This window comes from Peromyscus californicus, unplaced genomic scaffold (genome assembly GCF_007827085.1).
Source record: "Peromyscus californicus insignis strain IS unplaced genomic scaffold, ASM782708v3 Scaffold_15__1_contigs__length_86483966, whole genome shotgun sequence".
In the NCBI taxonomy this organism is placed as follows: domain Eukaryota; kingdom Metazoa; phylum Chordata; class Mammalia; order Rodentia; family Cricetidae; genus Peromyscus; species Peromyscus californicus.
Genome location: NW_026294447.1, coordinates 24283144 through 24301154, shown reverse-complemented (window position 1 = coordinate 24301154; position 18011 = coordinate 24283144). Strand labels below are relative to the sequence as shown.

The window sequence follows — 18011 nt, the reverse complement described above, 5'->3', positions numbered from 1 at the left end:
GACTGATGCAAGGAAGGGTCATAAAGCCAAGGAATGCAGAAGGCAGAGAAGGCAAGGACGACGTGTATCACTTTAGCCTTGTGAGGACGTTTACTGGGGTTAGATGTGGGCACATCCTTTCCAGTCATGGTCTGTTGAAATCTCTTACACAGATGCTCCTGTCTGTAAGAGTGAGGCCATGAGCAAAGAGATCTGGAGAACATCTAAGCTGCCTCCTCTGTGGACTTGTTTTGTTTGTTTTCCAGACTGGGTTTCTTTGTGCAGCTCTGGCTGTCCTGGAACTCCCTCTGTAGACCAGGCTGGTCTTGAACTCACAGAGATCTGCTTGTCTCTGCCTCCTGAGTGCTGGAACTAAAGGCATGTGCCACCACCGCCAGGCTCTCTATAGACTTTTATGGAAGCTTCTAGACATTGGGTACTATAAAGATTCGGTCCTTAATTACGTCATCAGCCTGAGATGGCATCCAAGCCTAAAAAGTGGGTGGGCCCTCTGTGTGTCCCCTCTTCTCTTTCCGCTCTCTCCTTCTATCTGTCCCTTCTCTCTCTCTCCCAATAAAGCTCTGAAAAGGTAACCATGGCTGTGATTCTTCCGATCAGCACTCTCCCCCGCTGGCAGCACACCGTTTAACCAACAGGTACCACATATTAAATAAATGCCATTAGGCTCCACAAGAATGTCAAAATACAAAAACAACAACAACAAAAAACAAACAAACGAACAAACAAGAACAAAAAGAAAGAAAGAAAGAAAGAAAGAAAGAGAAAGAAAGAAAGAAAAGAATGCACACCTTGACCACCATATGTTCATTTGTGACCTCTACAGTCTCATTGTCTTGGTGAATTCTGCACAGACAGGTTGATTTCCTTTGGAAGTTTTGAAGGCCTCCCACGCCACAGGTTAGAGACAATACCTGATTTGTTATATGTAAGAAGGGGAAAGAAATAATCTGAACAATTTAGAATTTAGCATATGCTGCCAGTGCACTTTTAAAATGAGGACATATGCCCGGCGGTGGTGGTGAATGCCTTTAATCCCAGCACTCGGGAGGCAGAGCCAGGCAGATCTCTGTGAGTTCGAGGCCAGCCTGAGCTACAGAGCAAGATCCAGGACAGGTTCCAAAGCTACACAGAGAAACCCTGTCTCGAAAAACCAAAATAAATAAATAAATTAATTAATTAAAAATTAAATAAAATGAGGACATATATGTTCTGTGTGACTTGCCTTTAGAAACTGCAAGGCTAAGGGAATTATGTAAACAGCTAAGTCAAGGAAGTGATTGGCTAATCTGGTTGTGGAATCTGAGTTTAAATAATTCAATTCATTTCTGGACTGACAGAGCAGAACTGAAGTGCAGGAAGTCATGGGTACTGACTCTAGGCTTCTCAGGAGGCCAGGACTAAATGCAGCCTAGATGTGGTGAGGGGTGGGAGCAGACAAAGGGTAGAGACAGAAAGATGGGCTGAGCCAGGCATGGAGGCCATTATATTAGGGCCTAGGCTTTCTTTGCTTTTCTTCCCCTCCCTCCCTCCCTCCCTCCCTCCCTCCCTCTCCCCCTTACTTTCTTCCCTGCTCCCCCTTCTCCCCCCCCACTAACTCCTTCCTCACTCCTTCTTCCCCTCCCCCTCCTATTTGAGACAGGTCTTGCTATGTAGCCTCGGCTGGCCTGGGACTTGCTATTAATATATAGACTGGGTTGCCCCTAAACCTGTGGCAATCCTCTTGCCTCAGCCTCCCAAATGCAGGATTCCAGGCATGGTGGCTGTAGAGGTTTCCAGAGTTTTGTCAAAGTACTCTGAAGACTTTTTTTTGTTTTTGTTTTTCAAGACAGGGTTTCTCTGTGTAGCTTTGCGCCTTTCCTGGAACTTACTCTGTGGACCAGGCTGGCCTTGAACCCACAGAGATCCGCCTGCCTCTGCATCCTGAGTGCTGGGATTAAAGGCATGCACCACCACCGCCTGGCAAGACTTTTACTCACAGACTGCCTTCAGCTCTGCTTTGCTGGGAGCCTCACACATGAAGACCAGCTGCGCAGACTCAGCTGCCTCCTGATTTCGAGGAAGGGCTCACTCAGGTTGAGAGAGGGAGATTTGGAGCCTCCCTCACACCACAGGGAAAGCCACACCTCCAGACTTCCCTCTGCCTGACAAAGCTGCCCTGGTGAATGAAGGGGCAGCGTGCGGGTACCACACCTCACAACGTTCATGTGGGAAGCAAGAGCCTCAACTTGAGGCAGGAAATCTCCAGGTTCTTAGCCCAGAAATGCGGAGGGGCAGAGCAAAGTTTAGAGATCAAAATTTAGAGACTTAAACTTGGTGTTTATTTACCACTAATTAATTAATTAATTCATTCATTCATTCAAGGCAGGGTCTCACTATATAACCCTGGCTGTCCTGGCTCTCACTCTGTAGACCAGGCTGGCCTCAAACTTACAGAGATCCACCTGCCTCTGCCTCCCAGGTGCTGGAACTAAAGGTGTGGGACACTATGCTGGGCTAAACTTGGTATTTTAGTATTTACAAACGCAAGCCCCATTTCACTTAAGTGGCAAGTCCAAGACTCAACTGCAGTTCTGCCTGATTTAAGTCAATGTTTGAAAATTCCATTTTCTAGCTTTTCTGCTCATTGTTAGCCTTGCTTTCTATTTTTCAGCTGTTTTCTGTGTTTTATTGCAACTCAATTAAAGACATTTGCTGAGGTCTGTTAAGGATTTCTTCCTAGTCTACTGTCACAGGAGATGGACAACTTTCTTCAGATTTACGGAGGGACTGCAGAGATGGCTCAGCAGTGAGGAGCACTTGCTGCTCTTGCAGAGGACCTGGGTTTGGATCCCAGTACTGTTAACTGCAGTTCCAGGGGATCTGATTCCCTCTTCTGTTCTCTGCAGGCGTCCACATGCTCACATTAACAAACCTCTTCTTTTTTTTTGTTTCTTGAGACAGGGTTTCTCTGTGTAGCTTTGGAGCCCGTCCTGGAACTCACTCTGTAGACCAGGCTGGCCTGGAACTCACAGAGATCCGCCTTCCTCTGCCTCCTGAGTGCTCAGATTAAAGCCTGGCGGTGGCTGCTTCTTAATATGTTCAAAATTCTCCCAAGCGCCAGAGCCAGCTTGAATCCACTGGACAGGTCAGATCCACTTCATATAAGTATAATTCAAACTTTTCTGGTCCTGGGACAACCCCTCTCACCCTGGAACCCCTCAGAGAACCCCACAAGGTAAAAATTTTTTCTAAACTCCCTCTTCTGCCTCACCAGCACCTTGTCAGACCCAAACAGCCACAGAAACCAAAGCAGCAGAAGTCAATGGACGATCCCCAAAGCAGTGGAGGACAATCCACTACCTCAGGATGTCCAGCTACCCCCAAAGCCCCCTTCCCTACCCCCAAAAGTTAACCGACGCCCACCGAGTCAGCTGGAAGCAGTTTCGGGAGACACGGCACCCCCATTCCCGTTCACCCACCATTTTTATAATAAACCAAGAGTCTGGAATGTTAGAATTCCTAGCCACTCCCCAGCTACATGACGGTGGGGGTAGGGGGGAGAAACACCTATAGAAAGTGAGTTCCATCTATCCCTCCCTCTCTCTTCCTGCACAGTCATTCCATAGGCCTATGCACATCTTTCCTGTCCCCCTTCCCTTAATAAACTCTTACAGTGGGTTTTGTTGTACCTCGTGGCTTTTCTCGCACAGTAGACAGCGCCACTTAATGAATAACATTGCACCACTTAACACATAACAATGGGTGCCTGTGGAGGCCAGAAGAGAACATCAGATCCCAAGGTTCTGGAGTTATAAGATGTGGGTGCTTTAGAAGAGCAGCAAGTGCTTTTTAACCACTGAACCATCACCTCTCCAGGCTTTTCTTAACATTTTAAACTTTGTTGTTGTTGGTTTTTATTTTTTTGAGACTGGGTTTTTCTGTGTAGTCCTGACTGTCCTGGAACTCACTCTGTAGACCAGGCTGTCCTCGAACTCACAGAGCTCCACCTGCCTTGGCCTCCCTAGTGCTAGGATTAAAGGCATGCACCACCACCGCCCAGCATAACTTTTATAACTTTTTTTGGAATTGTTTACTATCAATTACCTTTTTTGTCTGCTTTTAAAAAATAATTTATTTAACTTTATTTTATGTGCATTGGTTTGAAAGTGTCAGATCCCCTGGAACTGGAGTTACAGATGGTTGTGAGCTGCCATGTGGGTGCTGGGAATTGAATCCCCATCCTTTGGAAGAGCAGTCAGTGCTCATAACTGCTGAGCCTTCTCTCCAGTTCCCCCTTTTCTTTTGCTTTTTTGCTTTTGTTTTTTGAAATAGAGTCTCTCTATGTAGCTCTGGCTTTCCTAGAATTAACTATGTAGATTAGGCTGGCTTTGAACCTGAAGCCTCTGGCTTCCAGTGCTAAGATTATAGGTGTGTACCTTTAAGCTCTACTGATAATTCTTTATATTGCTCACAGAATACTGCTTGTGACCTTCGCTTAGACAGGAAGGTTTAGGTATTAGTTAACAACTTTATTATTTCAAGGACACGTTCTTTATGCATTGGAGTTTTCTGCTCTGGATTACAGTTGCAGTAATTACCCTGTGTCTTCGTTGGTCATTTTAATCGTACTGCTTGTATTTTCAATCCTGTCCTGTGTGTGCTTCATAAGGAGGGATTTTAACTCTGGCATTTAAGGATTACAGAGTCTCTGGGCCTCATTAGAATGCTAACATTTAAGACCCTGGGACAACGACTGAGGCAGGGCCAGTGAGATGGCGCGGCGGGTAAAGGTGCTTACCACGCAGGCAGGTCTGACTGCTTGAGTTCAAGACTTTGAATACCTGGTGGAAGGAGAGAAACAGTCCTCAGAAGTTGTTCTCTGACCTCCACATGTACACCAGGGCATGTGCACACGTCTGTCACACCCCCCACACAGATGTTAATAAATAAGAAATTTAAAAATAACTGAGGCATCTGAAGTGTTTCCATATGGCTCTTCTCGACCTTCACCCACATGGACAGACAGGACTCTGCTGTGAGTGGTACACAAATCCTGCTCATCAATGGCAGCTCCACTCCTTGTTACACCCAGCCCCTTGTGCGCCACAAGGAAGGAGACAACCCTTACGGGTTCCAAAGACTTCAATAAATCACCACATAAGCCGGTCACTGATGGATCAGGGCCGCAGGACAAGGACTCGGGAGCCTTGTTTCTCCTGGCAGCACAGGTTGTATCAGCATAAAAATCACAACCATTTGTTGCCAAGTTACTGTTTCCAAAGTCAAAATGGCAGTACCTAGGATAAGGTGCTTTTGCCTGCTCCCTTCACTCTTTCTCAACCTACTCAACCAAAAAACAAAATCACATTTTTTTGGTCTGTTAAGTCATTTAAGAACTTTTTTAGGGGTGTGTGTGTGTGTGTGTGTGTGTGTGTGTGTGTGTGTGTGTGTGTGTGAGAGAGAGAGAGAGAGAGAGAGAGAGACAGAGACAGAGACAGAGACAGAGACAGAGACAGAAAGAGAGGATCCCATGTAGCTCAGGCTAGTCTCAAATTCCCTGTGTAGCTAAGGATGACCTGCCTCTCCCTGTTTGGGATTACATTGTAATTTCTGAGACAGGTTTTGGCAGGTAGCCCAGGCTGTGCTAGAAATCACTATGTACCTTGACCTGGCCTCTGACTCATGGCAATTCTCCTGCCTCAGCCTCCTAAGTACTGGGATTACAGGTGTGAACCACTACACATGCCTGGCTCACTGAAACATTTATCCTCACTGGTGCTGCACAATCCCTCATGGTTTGAAGTTTAAAAGACCATTTTAGGGGTTACAGAGATGGCTCCGTCAGTAAATCCTATTCCCAGAGCCTGTGAGAAAAACGATAGACGTGTGTTGCCTGTTTGTAATGCCAGCGCTTGAGGCAGAAGCCTTCCTAGCCAGTCAGTCTAGCCTAATTAGTGACCTTCAGCCAAATGAGAGACCCCATGTCATAAAAAGTGAATAGCCTTCCTGAGGACGCCTGAGGTTGTCTTTTGACTTCCACACATGTACAGACATGTGCACATGCATACAAACATTTTTTATTTTGTTGTGTTTGTTGAGACAGGGTTTCTCTGTGTAGCCTTGGCTGTCCCGGAACTCACGCTGTAGACCAGACTGGCCTCGAACTCACAGAGATCCACCTGCCTCTGCCTCCCAAGTGCTGGGATTAAAGGCGTGCGCCGCCGCCGCCACCACCACCCAGCCAAAGGAAAACATTTAATTGGGGCTGGCTTACAGTTCAGAGGTTTAGTCCCTTATCGTCACAGTGGGAAGCAAGGCAGCTGTTAGGATCCTGCTCTCACTCTGGCACATGCGCAGCTCCGGGTCCAGCTCCGGGTCTGTGTGCGTGAGCAACCATGTACGACTACGTACCGGCTTAAAAAGCTGGAGGTGAACCCCCACCCTCTCTTTCTGTTTCCTCTCTGCTCTGCTGCCCACTTCCCTCCCCCGCCAGACCTGGCTCCTCCCTCCTATCCCCTCTTCTTTCTAATAAAGCTCTTTATAACTCTGGTAGTCGTGGCCGTGGACCTTGACTCTTCCGCTGGTAAGCAGTGCCACCCACCAGCGCCATTTTACCATCATCAGCATACAGGCAGTCATGGTTTTGGAGCCGAGAGTCCTTACATCTTGATCCAAAGGCAACAGGAAGTGATCTGAGACACTGGGTGTGGCTTGAGCATATATGAGACCTCAAAGCCTGCCTCCACAGTGATGAGTTTCTCCAACAAGACCACACCTACTTCAACAAGGTCATACCTAATAGTGCCACTCCCTTTGGGGGCCATTTTCTTTCAACCACTGCACCCAGCAATTACATTAAAAATAAAAATAAAAAAAGAACATGAATCTGTAATCTCAGGACTGAGGAGGCAGAGACAGGAAGATCACTGGGGTTCAGTGGCCAGCCAGGTTCAGTTAGAGACCCTGTCTTTGGAGATGAGGAGAGTGATAGAAGAAGATAACACCTGACTTCAACCTCTGGCCTTCGCTTATGCACATATGGCTGCATACATCTGTACACAAACATGCATACACATGCATGCACCCACTGCTCAAACATACACATTATTGAGCAGAATCTCCTAGAAATCATCCACATCTGTGTTGTGTACTAGTAACAGTGTGCAGGATAAGGGAGAGAGATATGGAGAATAAGAAAAAATTAGGAGATATTCAGTAGTGATGGTACATGTTAGGGTCCAAGAGAAGTCCCATTAAAAAAAAAAAAACACCAATCACTTATGCAATCAACAAGTGTGTTTAATAAAAAAGGCCAGCATGCAGGGGTCAACCATCTGATACAGTGGCAAATGGTGATCCTGAGAAGCTCGAAGTCTCCTTTTAAGCAGGATTAGGGGAATTCCAGCTGTGGTTAAGTACACTTTGAAGTGATTGGGTATAGACCCTTAGTGGTACAGGAATCATTTTATGATTGGCTTGTGACATCTGGTAGCAACTACGGTTGCAGCGTCAGGGGTCAGTTTGCTGAGTCAGGCATCTGTCTGACTGAAAATAGCAAGAACAGTTCCTGCTCGTGGCCAGGTGGGACCCTGATTAGTTACCAGACTGGATGTATTTCCTGAGAGTCTGATTGAAGCCAGACATGAGTCAACATAGGATGATGGGGTAATACGGGGCAGAGGTCTTAGCAAACTGGTCCCTGGGGGAAAAAAACAACAACTGGCCCTGTTAGTGTCGGTCCTGTTATAAGAGGGGACGGCCACTTCAGTACACAACTTTAATTATAGCATTTAGGAGGTTGAGGCAGGAAGATCACAAACTTGAGGAAAACCTGAGCAACACAGTATCCTAGAAAATCTTAGGAAAAGAATAATCTCGGCACTTGAAAGACTGATAATTGTAAATGACCAGAGAAGAGACATGAACAGTGACTAGTGTGGAAGTGGAGAAAGCAGGACCAATTCAAAAAATGCTACAGGAATAAAGAAAGGAAAAACTTCACACACACAAAGAAACGTAACAAAAATAAGCCAGGTGTGGAAGTAGAATTTATAATCCTAGCATCTGGGGAAACAGAAGCAGGAGGATCTCTGCAAGTTTGAGGCCAGTCTGGTTGATACAGGTAGGTCATCCAGAGGTATATGTCTCAAAAACTGTAAAGTGAGGACATGACCGATCCAAGGAATGGTTGAGGGGAAGGTTTTTATTGTAGATATGAGGGAGGGTAGAGCCTGAGGCATCTGGAAGAGTCCAGAGCAGGAAGAGAAAGTAGTAAACTAAACATGGCCAGCAGACTGGGCCAGGTTATGAGTGGAGAGAGAGGGAATGGGGAGAGTAAGAGAGGAAGGGAAGAGAGAGGGAGTAAAGAGGAGAGAGAGCAAAGAGAGAGAGCACGTGGCCAGAATGGCGGGGTTATATGAGAAGCTGGGGGAAGGGAAGCCCGTGAGCTGGAGAAGTTTAGGGTAGGGAGCCAGGCTGCCAGCATGGACTCTGTAACAGGTACTTGCAATCCTGAGAGCCTGGAGGCCAGCATGCACTTTGGTATCCTAATAGGGACCACAGTTAGCCATTTGTCTGCAGTTTTTTTGGATCTGACATTCCAGACATCTGTTGATGATTAGGGGTGATGTAATCTCTTCTGTAACTTCTTCTTAGCTGACATGAGGGTGCCATTGTCCAGGCCCAGGGAGGTTGGGATGCTGGTAAGGCTAGGAGTGGGGAGAGGATGGATATACACGTCTATGTGTAGGAAGGGAGGTGGAGAAAATGAGTCAATCGTAGACATGGTGGCATTTAGATTTGATGAGTGAGGAGTGAGGAGGATAAAGGATTTGAATAGGATAGATTTCTGCCTTGAACACTTGAAGGTGCTGATGTCATTAAATGAATGGAGACATAAGGATTGCGTGAGTGTTTCTTTTGTAGAGGTGAAGTGCAGTACATTAGAATTTTTTTCTTTTAAACTTACTTTTATTTATCGATCTTGTGTGTGTGCATGTATGTATGTTAAAGAACAACGTGCAGTACCTTTCTACCTTGTGGATCAGTCCTGGGGATCGAACTCAGGTCATTAGGCTTAGCAGCAAGTACCTTTCCTCGCTGCTAAGCCATCATGCTGGCCCAAGAAATGATTTTCTTGTTCTGAAGTCCCTATGGATACTGGTTTGGTGCTATCCATCTGGACAGTTAGAGCAAGTCCGGGGATTATTTCTTAGTGTAAAGGCAAGGAATGCTCTTGTAATCAGAACAGCTCGTTTTTATAGTGCTCCGTCATTAGCACCCCAAACTGAGGTAGTTATTACTTCCCCAGCAGTAAAACCTTGATTATAGCCCCTGTCTGCTTACTGTGTAAAGGCTCTCCGGTTCCTCAAACTTCTACGGGCAATGTGGTATTAATGGTGATTAATCATCGCGTAATCCAATACAAAGACAAGAATATTTACTGAGGCTTCCTGCGGGTGCTTGCACAGTTTTTCTGGGCCCTCGGGGCAAGGGAACTGGACAGCTCTCCCGGTGGCCCTGGGGCCTTCCCGAGCCTGAGCTAGCCAGCAGCAAGCGGCTACCACGGCTCGGGCCGACCCTCCCTCTCACCTGGCGCAAAGGACCCGGTGTCCTTTCTCCTGCACGGACACCCCCACCAGCCCTCCCGGTTCCTAAGGGCAGGGGGCGGGCCCGGCGCTAGGCTCCGCCCCCAGCCCCACCCGCGCGGCCGGCTCCTGGCGTGGCCTCGCGTGTGCGCCTGCGCGAGCCCCGGACTCGAAGCAGCCATGATGGTGGGTGTTCACGGCGGCGCCGAACCCGGGGCGCGCGGTGGGGGCGGCGGGCGCGGCGGGCGCGGGGACGGCGCGGGCCGGGCGCTAATGTCTCTCTTTGTGTCTCCCCTTTCCCTTCCTCCCGCTCGGTGCGCCGGGCCCGCGGACTCAGCAGGAAGGCCTGGATGACGGCCCCGACTTCCTCTCGGAGGAAGACCGCGGAGTAAGTTGTGCTTTCCGTTCGCGTAGGAGCCTCGGCCCCTTTCCCCGCCGGGGCCTGAGGAGGGGTCCCGGGCTGCGCAGCCGCCCGCCCGCCCCCGGCGTCGCCCTGCCGACCTCCGCGGCGCGCGCCCCGCCCTTCTGCCCGGGGGTCGTGCGCTCCTCGGCTCCGCGGGAACCCGGCGGCTGCCTCCTCGCCCGGGGCGGGCGGTCCAGCCCGGTGCTGAGCCTGCTCTTCCCAGGCCCCGCGCTGCAGGTGGGGTGGCCGAGGTGGAGGCCGGCTTGGAACGCCCCCATCCCCAGACGTTCCCGGTGGTGGTTACCGTCAGAATCTTTCGGTGGCTTTCTGGAATCCCCGTTCCCCTTTTCTTTGCGGAATGGTATGGATTTAGTCTAAATTTACCTTTTTGTAATGATTTTTTTTTTCTTTTTGCAGTCAGCAAATCTTAGCTCTGCCCTCACGGATTTTTTTTTTTGCAAAGAAACGGTAGTCCTCAGTTATCTTTACTTTTTTCTAGTATATCCCTCAGCCCCGATCCATTTCGGGGTTCTCTGGATATTGTTTCCTTTCTCTAGCTTTATGGAGATACGGCTTACAAAATCATAATTTATATTATTTAAAATGTACAGCGTGATATTTTGATGCATGTAGAGGTTGTGAAATGATTACCTTTGCCAAGTTAAGTAGTGCACACCTCACCCCAGTACCGTCAGGTCCTTTTTGATGAGAACACTTGGTCTGCTCTCAGCAAGTTTCAAGTACACATTTATTAATCACTGTACTATACATTAAGTATCCAGAACTTAAAACTGAGTTTGTGTTCTTTGACTGCTCCCTCACCCTTTCCCCATCTTTACTCTTTAAATTCCCCGTTTAAGCTGCCCCCAGTTTAAAGCTCTGATTTCTGCATTTGTCTTTGAAGGATAGCAATGCATGTAGTGCCTTGTACAAGTGCTGTATTGAAAACTACTGATACAGATATACGATTGCCACTAACTAGAGTTTCGATGCCACCATTTTACCATTTAACAGCTCACACTTTATGTCTTAGGCTCCCCCACCTCCCCCAAACAGGATTTCTTCATTGTCCTGGCTGTCCTGGAACTCACTTTGTAAACCAAGCTGGCCTCAAACTCAGATCCACCTGCCTCTGCCTCCGATGTTGTGATTACTTGTGCAGCCACCACTCAGGGTTTTTTGTTTTTTTGTTTTGTTTTGTTTTGTTTTGAGACAAATGTCCATGTAGCTCGGTTAAGCCTGGAACTTAAGGCATTTTTCCTGCCTCTGCCTCTCAAGTGCCACCCAGCCAAGTTTTTACTTCTGTTGTCCATTTTGCTTTTACTTATCCATCCTAGATGATGTGAGATACAGGTGTTGGTTAATGGTGTAGATGATCAAACATCGCAGTGTATTGCTAAGATTGCAGGATATTGATAAGAGGATAGCTGGTCAAGGTTGCTCACGCTTTTAATCCGAGCACTCTAGAAGGCAGGGGTGGGTGAGTCTCTGAATTAGAGTACAGGCTGTTTTGCATAGCCAGTTCCAGGTAAGCAAGGACTCTCCCGGGGAACAGAGGGGTGTAAGGGTTTATTTTTAATTCTGTGGCTAGGTGCATCTGTGTGCAAGTGCTGTAGAGGCCGCAGGGGGTCAGGTCCTCTGAACCTGCAGGTCCTGGTGGTTGTGAGCAGTCCGATGTGGATGCTGGGAACCGAACTCAGGTTCTCTGTAAGAGCAGTGTGCTCTGAACTACTGAAGTCATCTCCGCAGCTCCCGAAGCAGAATCTTTAACATTTATTATCATGGAGGGGCACTTAGTAGGGCTGATCCCTTTCCTTTCTCCAAATAGTGTCCTTTCTGCTTTAATGTCATACTTGTATTCTGATACAGAGAACAGATTTGTAGGGTCCGCTCTCACCTCCCACCTTTACGTGGGCTCTGGGGTTGAACTAGGGCGTTAGGCTTGCACAGTGAGCAATTACTGAGCCATCTTGCAGGCCCAAGGTGGGGTTTTATAAAGATATTTAATTTATTATAGACTTAAGCATGAGGGTTGAGAAAGAGCCACTCTCTCAGAAAGACAGACACACCCAAGAGCAGGGGTGTGAGCTCTAAGGAGTCTGGAAAGGACTCATAGTATAGGCATACACTCATCATGGGAGACACTTGAGAGTAGCAACCAGATGCTTTTGTAAATGATAAATCAACTCCCTCTGTTTACATAGCAACATCATATGATTTCTGCTTTCTAAAACTTCTAGTTAACTACAAAACAATGTTTATGTATAATATATGTATATGTAATTCCTGGGTAAGACAGAGTTAGGATTTACTAATTGTATTTTGGGTTGTGTTTGTTTTGAGACAGGCTCTTACTTTGTAGCTCTGGCTGGTCTCTGTCTCCCCAGTACAGATTAAAGGCATGTGCCACTGCCTGGTGTAGTTTGGATTTTAAGGTAGGAAAGGGACTGGAGTTGTAAGTCAGTGATGAGTGTGGTTGCCTGGCATGGGTCAGACCTTGTCCTCAATCCTTGGTACTGGAAAACAAAAGACAGTGAGTGGGAGGAGCTAGCACTTATTGGTGAAATGAGATTAGTTTTAGTTCAGTTAAACTGCTTTTCTAAAAGCATGTAACTTCGTTTAGATTAAAAACTGTCTTTTGTGGTCTGCCATAAAAAGCAAACAGGATTTGTTCATCAAAAGTGTCAACTTTCTAAAAAAAATTTTCACATCAATGACATGAAAAGTGGAATGTTTTCTGATTTGTGTTGGGGGCTTTTTGCCTTTTTAAAATTTGTTTACAGAACTGAAAGTACTTAAGTAATGTGTCCCAGAACTTGTCACATGTCACACAGTTACAGAGGAAGCAAAGAGCACAGCTGACCGGGGGGTCACTGTGGGATGTTGTCGGTGAAAAAATGTTGTTTTCAGTAGAGCAAATGTCGATTTATTAAGGAAAAGGGAGAGAGACTCCAGAGAGTGAGCGGGGTTCCACAGGGGAGTACCCTAGGTGGAAATTGTAGTATGAAAGTGGAAAACAAATGCACAGACAAAGCACAGGCTAGAGGTGTAGCTCTGTGGTGTCGCTTGCCCAGCATGGTTATGTGACTGGGTTTGATCTCCCCTCCCCTAAGAGGGAAAAACCATCCCGAGTTAGAAATTTTGGACTGCAAGGTGGTTCAGTGGGTTAAGGTACTTTCTACCAGGGCTGAAGATCTGAGCTCAGTCCCTCGGGTCCAGATGATGGAGGAGAGAAAGCCAGTTCTCACATGTTGTCCGCTCTTGACCTCCACATGCATCCTGTGGCATATCTGTCCTGTCTTATTCCACCACCGCACAGGCCAACAAAGTAAATGTTTAAAAGAAGAAAGCCTCAGTCTCTAGAAAGAAATGTTTGAGGAGGTAGTGATGGCTGTGTCCACCTGTCTAGTTCTTGCTTGCTTTTGGTGCTGTGGAACTGGAGAATCAGCCGTTACAACCCAGCATTGTATTAAGTGCTGTGCAGACTGTTTGGTCAATGTCTGAAGCCTCCTTCTCTCTCTTTACATTTATTTATTTAGAGTCTGTATGGCCGGGTGATGGTGGCACACACCTTTTGTCCCAGCACTTGGGAGGCAGAGGCAATTGGATCTCTGAGTTCGAGGCCAGCCTGGTCTTTATAGTGAGTTCCAGGACAGCCAGAGCTACATAGAGAAACCCTGTCTCGAAAAATCAAAAAAAAAAAAAAAAAATAGAGTGAGTGTGTATGTATGTGGGGCACAGCATACATATGGAGGTCAGAGGATAATGTGGTCCCTGGGAATCAACCTCAGGTCTTTAGGCTTGGTGGCAAGTACCTTAACCTGCTGAGCCATCATACTTGCTCCTCTGAAGCCTTGACTCCTTCATAGTTGAGAAATTTAAAACTTCTGAAGAACTTTGGGGTCACACAGCAGTGAGTAAAGTATTCTTGAAATACTTCTAGATCAGGTTAATTGTAGTGCGTGCCTGTAATCCCAGCATTTGACAGGATTGCCTGAGTTCTGGGGTAGAGAGACTGTGTTACCTATAAAGTGCTAGGACACCTAGACTACAAATCAAGTCCTTATCTCAGCCTCTGACCAAGAAAATACAGTACTTGCAGCAGAGTCACCTGGTGTCCAGATGTAGTAGTGCCTTCCGGTGGCACTCCAGAAATTGGGACAGGAGGAGGACCAGTTCAAAGCCAGCCTGGGCTACAAAGCAAGACCCTATTTCAAAAACAGAAAGGTCTGCCCAGACCAGAATTACTTGGGGGGTTTGAAAAGCAAAACAGAAAATCTGGGGTCCTTGTCCTCCTAACTAAATTGGGATCTCTTGGTTGGAAGGGACAACTATTTTTAAAGTTTATTTTAGGGGCCGGGCGGTGGTGGCGCACGCCTTTAATCCCAGCACTCGGGAGGCAGAGCCAGGCGGATCTCTGTGAGTTCGAGGCCAGCCTGGTCTCCAAAGCGAGTTCCAGGAAAGGCGCAAAGCTACACAGAGAAACCCTGTCTCGAAAAAACCAAAAAAAAAAAAAAAAGTTTATTTTAGGATTTATCTTACTGTTTATGTATGCATAGGGTGTGTGTGTGTGTGTGTGTGTGTGTGTGTGTGTTTGTGTAAGTTCTAAAGGAGGCCAAGAGAAAGCTTAGACTCCCCTGCAGCTGGAGTTAACAGGTAGTGTGATTCGCCCATTTTGAGTGGTAGGAACTGAACTTGGGTCTTCTGGAAGAGCACCAAGCTCTGAACTACTCAGCCATCCCTCCAGCCCAGTTCTGTCCTGGCTGTGGGTCCTGGGGTTGGACTCAGGTCAGTAAGCCTGTACAGCACACTTTATTCACTGAGCCGTCTCTCTGGCTCCCAACAACCACTTTTTAGCATTGAAGAAGTGGGTGCTTTGAACTCCTGTTCACTGAAGTTTGATGACTGTTGCACATTTAGTTTGCTGTTTCCTCATTTTAGGGACAGAAATTGGCCTGTTTAAATATGTGTCATTTCTGTCCTGATAGAAACAGATTCTAGTAGTCAGATCTTAAGGCCCTGCATTTTTTTCAGACTTTAGCTGTTCTCAACCCCTGGGTCACAACCCCTTTGGGAGTCGAATGACTCTTTCATAGAGGGTCTCCTAAGACCATCAGAAAATAGATATTTACATTACAATTCATAGCAGTAGCAAAAATACAGTTACGAAGTAGCTACTAAATAATTTTATGGTTGGGATCACCACAACATGAAGAGCTGTATTGAAGGGCCGCAGCATTAGGAAGGTTGAGAACCATTTAATGGGATAAATCCACAGAGTCTTTTTAATGATCAAAGGAATTTATTTGGGGGTAAACTCAACCATGGGAGATTTATCGTAGGGTCTGGGGAAGCTGAACTGTGTCCCGCGCTGAACGGCTGGGTCCAAGATCTCAGCATCCAGAACCACCGGGTAGCCAAGAGGGTCCAGCATACGCCAGGTCTTAAGGGTCCCTGGTGGCCACGCCCAGAGGCCAGTACCTCAAGGTCATAGGCAGGTGTAACAGCCAGCTGCCTCACTAGGGGGGCTGCTTCAGGACATGGCTCAAACAGCTGTCCACTACAACCATTGCTTTAGATTATTTTGCTCAGCCTTTAAAAAAGGGCATCTCTTTTTTTCTTTCACACTTGTTTTTTGTTTGTTTGAGGGATGCACGTGTAGGGGCAAAGGACAGCCAGTGGAGTTGGTTCTCCCCTTCACCATGTGGGATCTCAGGTCATCGGCTCCTTTACCCACTGACCCATTCACCAGCCCTTCTTTATTTTATTTTATTTAAAATTTTTTTTGTTTTTGCTTTTTGTTTTTCGAGATAGGGTTTCTCTGTATAACAGTCCTAGCAGTCCAGGAACTTGCTCTGTAGACCAGGCTGGGTTCGAAGTCACAGAGATCCGTTTGCCTCTGCCTCCCAAGTGCTGGCATTAAAGGTGTGCACCTCCACTCCCGGCTCATCATGATATTTTTATCGAGACAGGCTCTTATGACAGGAAGAACTAAAGAATAAAATAGTATTAGCTGGATATGGTGATACACAGCCATAATCCATGCTCTTGGGAGAACTGAGGCAGAGGGATGGCCAATTTGAGGTCAGCCTGGGCTAGATCGTGTTTCCCTACCCCCAAAAAGTTAAAATCGAAACAAAGCTGACAGTATTGGAAGCTGCTGGCGGGGCTTTGTTTTCCTCAGAAACCACATGCAGAGAAATGAGCAGTCGGTCCCATAGTAGTAAACAAACGAGTCCTTTGAACTGGATGTGCTCGCTTTTGATGTGCAGTGCGTGTGTCGGAGTGAGTGATGGTCTGATTCTCGTAGCATGTAGAGAATGCTCTTTCAATTCTAAATGGTATGCTGTCTTAAAAAAATGACTTTAGGTGGGGTGGCTGCCTCTTCTGGATTCTTGGTCCAGCTGCTCCTCTGTGTTCCTTATCTTAGTGGAATCATTTTCCAGTTGTGCAAAGAACCTCTGAATCATTCATAGACATCATCCTTGTATCAGAACAGTCACTGAGGCCAATTTAATTTCACCTTAGAATACTTGCTCTTTCTTTTTAAAAATTTTACAACTTTTTCTTGGGGGGGGGGGGTTTGAGACAGGGTTTCTCTGTGTAGTTTTGGAGCCTGTCCTGGATCTCACCCTGTAGACCAGGCTGGCCTCGAACTCACAGAGATCCGCCTGCCTCTGCCTCCTGAATGCTGGGACTAAAGGCGTGCACCACCGCCACCCAGCTAAAATATTACAACTTTTATCTGTTGTGACTGGAAGTGTGGAGGTCAGAGGACAGCATTATGAAGTTGGTTCTTTTTTGCACCTTTACATGGGCTCCAGGGATAGGTCATCAGGTTCATACTGTCAGTCATGATCTAGTTTGCTTTCTGTTGTGATGAAACACAGGCCAGAACCGTGCTGGGGAGGAAAGGGTTTACTCGGCTTACGGGTTATATAATCCAGTGAGGGAAGCCGGGGCAGCAGCTCAAGGCAGGAGCTGACAGACAGACACATGGAGGAATGCTGCTCCCTGGCTTGCTCAGCGACTTTACTTACACAACCCAGGCTCACCGGAGTAGGAACAGCGCTGAGCGGGGCTGAGTGTGGTAAGTGGCAAGTACCTTCCTTCATCCACTGAGGCAGTTCATTGGCCCTGCCCTGTTTTTTTTTCAAGGCTTTGGTGTTTTTCTGGATTGTAGCAATGTCCCTTATTGGTCTTTTATCCTTCTGTTTTCTATGTACCCTTTTTGTTTACTTAACACTTTTTGATTAAAGTTATTAAATCGTTTCTCTTCCCAGGAGTACTTCCTTGTACTCCATTTCTTTTCAAGTAAGGTCCAAATGTCTTATGCTGTATTCATCACTGCTGACAACCCTTTGTGGCTGGCTGGTCCATGCCACTCCCACCCCACTGTGCTCGTGGGGTGCTCCTGTTGACAACCCTTTGTGGCTGGCTGGTCCATGCCACTCCCACCCCACTGTGCTCGTGGGGTGCTCCTCACACACCTTGTCCTTGACTGTCGCTTTTTGTTTGTTTGCTTTTGAGACAGGTTTTCTCTGTGTAGCCCTGGCTGTCCTGGAACTTGTTCTGTAGACCAGGCTGGCCTTGAACTCAGAGATCCACCTGCCTCTGCCTCTCAGGTGCTAGTGGCCCGCACCACCATGCCCGGTGTGGAAATTGTACTTTTAAAGATATTTGCATTATCTTTGTGCCTGTGTAGTATTGACACATTTACACAGATTGAGAAAGATTAGACAACTGGTTATGGTCTTACACAGCCAGTAGGAGCTGTAGTCAGACACATACTATTCAGCTCTGGGGTCTGGACTCCTAACCTCTTTGTTGTCACCAAAATGAGCTAACTCCTGAATGTTGATCTGGATTTTGTAGATACAGAGGAAGGGTAGGACTGCTGGCAGAAAGGATAGTATGTGGGTCCTTTGGTTCTCCTTGGAGTGCCTGACCTGACTGACTGAGGCAGAGGATGCAGAGGTAGCTATGGCTGGAAGACTGAATCTAAAGTCCATAATGACAAGAGCTGCAGGCCTGGGAGTGCT

The 18011-nt window shown here is 47.0% G+C and overlaps 1 protein-coding gene across 2 annotated transcripts in view; it reads left to right on the top strand.

Moving 5' to 3' along the window:
• Window positions 1-9684: 9684 nt before the first annotated feature.
• Window positions 9685-18011, top strand: part of Snx6 (sorting nexin 6) — a 42658-nt gene continuing 34331 nt past the window's right edge. The window contains exons 1-2 of one of the 2 annotated variants that reach the window (XM_052738526.1): window positions 9685-9752; window positions 9907-9954. In XM_052738526.1, the coding sequence (XP_052594486.1) occupies window positions 9747-9752; window positions 9907-9954 (54 nt within the window). In that variant the 5' untranslated portion in view covers window positions 9685-9746. Of the gene's footprint in view, window positions 9753-9903; window positions 9955-18011 lie in introns of both variants that reach the window. The other variant, XM_052738525.1, reaches the window with a different exon arrangement.